A 2,140-nucleotide genomic window follows, 5' to 3' on the forward strand; every position below is an offset into this window, starting at 1 on the left:
TATGGTGGCGATAGAAATATTAATCGCCCGTTTTATAGTTATATCTACCTTTTGTTATTGCATCTCTTCGTATTATAAGATGACAATGGTAATTAGGAAGAATTTAGAGTGTAGGATGCCTTAAAAAAGATGGAGGAAGTTAACATAAGGAAATGCAATAGTCTTGATAATGAAGATGTTCTTAGATAATGCCTGCATCTAATTACAGAAAATGGGATAGATGAACATCTAAATCTATCCTCTATGCAGTTACAGAGTCAAAAAAAGTTTGCAGATTATACACAAGGAAACATCAAAAGTAAACATACTAGTCCATTAACACACGCTAAACATACTTAAACATAGCAGCAAAAACTACAACTACTCAGAACCGATCACCCGCAGCGACGACTCTCCTCGATCAGCTTCAGAACATATCCAAGACGCGCAGACGCTGGCATCCCAATGAAAACTTCAAGTCGTTGGGGTTTGTCACCCAAGATGTTGCATAAATCATAACGCTGGTCAAGACTTAGCCCATCAACCGTCCCAAGCTTATCAAATACCTCTTGTCGTGCCTTACCCATGTCGAACTCGTACCCGATCCTAGATGCTATAACATCCAAACGTGAGTTTGTTTCGGCGTGCAGATTAGCAAGGAAAGCAAACAGCTGAGTATCGGGGGAGCTAGACTTTCGCTTGAGAGTGTTACCCTTAGTAGTTGACATCTCCTTCTCGGTGTAGCGCGAACTAGACTCGTTAAGCTCAGGACTTACTGTGGCCGGGACACTTCCATCAGCGAAAGGTAAATCATCAAATGACGGGTGGTAGTCATTCTCGTTGCACTGACTACCGCCACCCAAATGGGACCTCATGTGCTCTGCAGCGGCATCAACCTGTTCAGCACCGCCTCCTCCAGCACGATCCTTTCCGAAAATACACTTCCATTGCTCCCAAAATGGCCACGGCTTATTATGCATAAACTTTGCATCCTTATTGGCCTACAATAAACAAATTTCGTATTGTTTTATATTAGTTGTCTCAGTAAGAGAAACACATGGGGAATATGGATGAAACTTTTGGATGAAATTAGTGTAATAACCTGGACAATTTGCTCACATTGCTCGTCATCAATATCAATCTTGAAATCGTTGTGGAGATTGAAACCAACCCCTGTTCGACTCAAGATGGATCTAAGAATCCCATAACTCTTTTTCCAGGCGCCTATTTTGGATGTGATGTGTGGAGTCCCCCTGAGATCGCAATTTGGAAATTCCGCACGAAGACTCTCCTCGATCTTGGTCAGGTATCCCGTACGAAATCCATTGTCGGATTTCCATCCATGAGCAACTAGATCTAGCAAAGTGGCGGCTAAGATCTCCTCTTCACGGAAGATCCAAATCCGGCGTGAACGGTCCCCCTTACGAAACTTTTGCCTTCCCGAAACAGCCACACCTATTTCGTGGTAAATGTCAGCATATAACATCAAATGCATACACTTACAACGACTTCTATGCATAAACATAACAAAAGAAAAAAACAGTAGCAACCAAAACGAACCATCCTGTGAGAAGGTACAAGTACCACTCTGCATCATTGGGCGTTTTCCATTTGACATACCACCTACAAGGACAATCAAAGCAGTTAATTGATGCCATAAATGCATCAATATCATATACAATTCATTCAAAAGGTACCTTCCTGTGAGAAGGTATCATTACTACTCTGCATCATTGGGCGTTTTCCATTTGACATACCACCTACAAGGACCAATTAAAGCAGTAATTTTATGCCACCGATGCATCAATATCATATACAATTCAGACAAATCGTGTGTTGCTTCAAGCTCCCCAAATTTTGCCCAACCAATTGATGATAATAAATGGCGATTAAATTGCATACTCAGCTCTACTATCCCAACCCATTAGGTACTAAGCTTTATACGGTGTAAGATCCGAGGGGTCTCTGGTATATAGCCCCATTACAGCAGTCGAAAATACAGCTTTACAACAACGAAGAAGATGATTGCATACCGGTTGATCGAAAGAGTCCGGACTGCATTTTGAGTTGCGGGAACGATTCTGCACTCTCCTCCAAATGTGAGTTCTCCAATTGAGAATGAAGCTTATTTATTGAGAGATTTACGCCGCTCAAATTTTTC

The 2,140-nt window shown here is 41.7% G+C and overlaps 1 protein-coding gene across 1 annotated transcript; it reads right to left on the minus strand.

The window, feature by feature from the left end:
* Nucleotides 1–374: 374 nt before the first annotated feature.
* Nucleotides 375–2,140, minus strand: LOC121804257. The gene is made up of 5 exons (XM_042203767.1): nt 2,013–2,140; nt 1,677–1,739; nt 1,540–1,602; nt 1,082–1,434; nt 375–980 (listed from the first exon to the last, which is right to left on the minus strand). Exons 1-5 carry the CDS (start codon nt 2,038–2,040, stop codon nt 375–377), a joined length of 1,113 nt encoding a protein of 370 aa, XP_042059701.1. The 5' UTR covers nt 2,041–2,140.

This window comes from Salvia splendens, chromosome 5 (assembly GCF_004379255.2).
Source record: "Salvia splendens isolate huo1 chromosome 5, SspV2, whole genome shotgun sequence".
NCBI lineage: Eukaryota > Viridiplantae > Streptophyta > Magnoliopsida > Lamiales > Lamiaceae > Salvia > Salvia splendens.

Bases quoted from the DNA above. Each gene is read 5' to 3' on its own strand.
- LOC121804257 (XM_042203767.1), bottom strand. From the start codon at position 2,040: ATGCAGTCCGGACTCTTTCGATCAACCG. The intron at 1,740-2,012 runs GTATGCAATCAT...TGGTCCTTGTAG, and splicing joins CGGACTCTTTCGATCAACCG to GTGGTATGTCAAATGGAAAA. The intron at 1,603-1,676 runs GTACCTTTTGAA...TTGTCCTTGTAG, and splicing joins TGATACCTTCTCACAGGAAG to GTGGTATGTCAAATGGAAAA.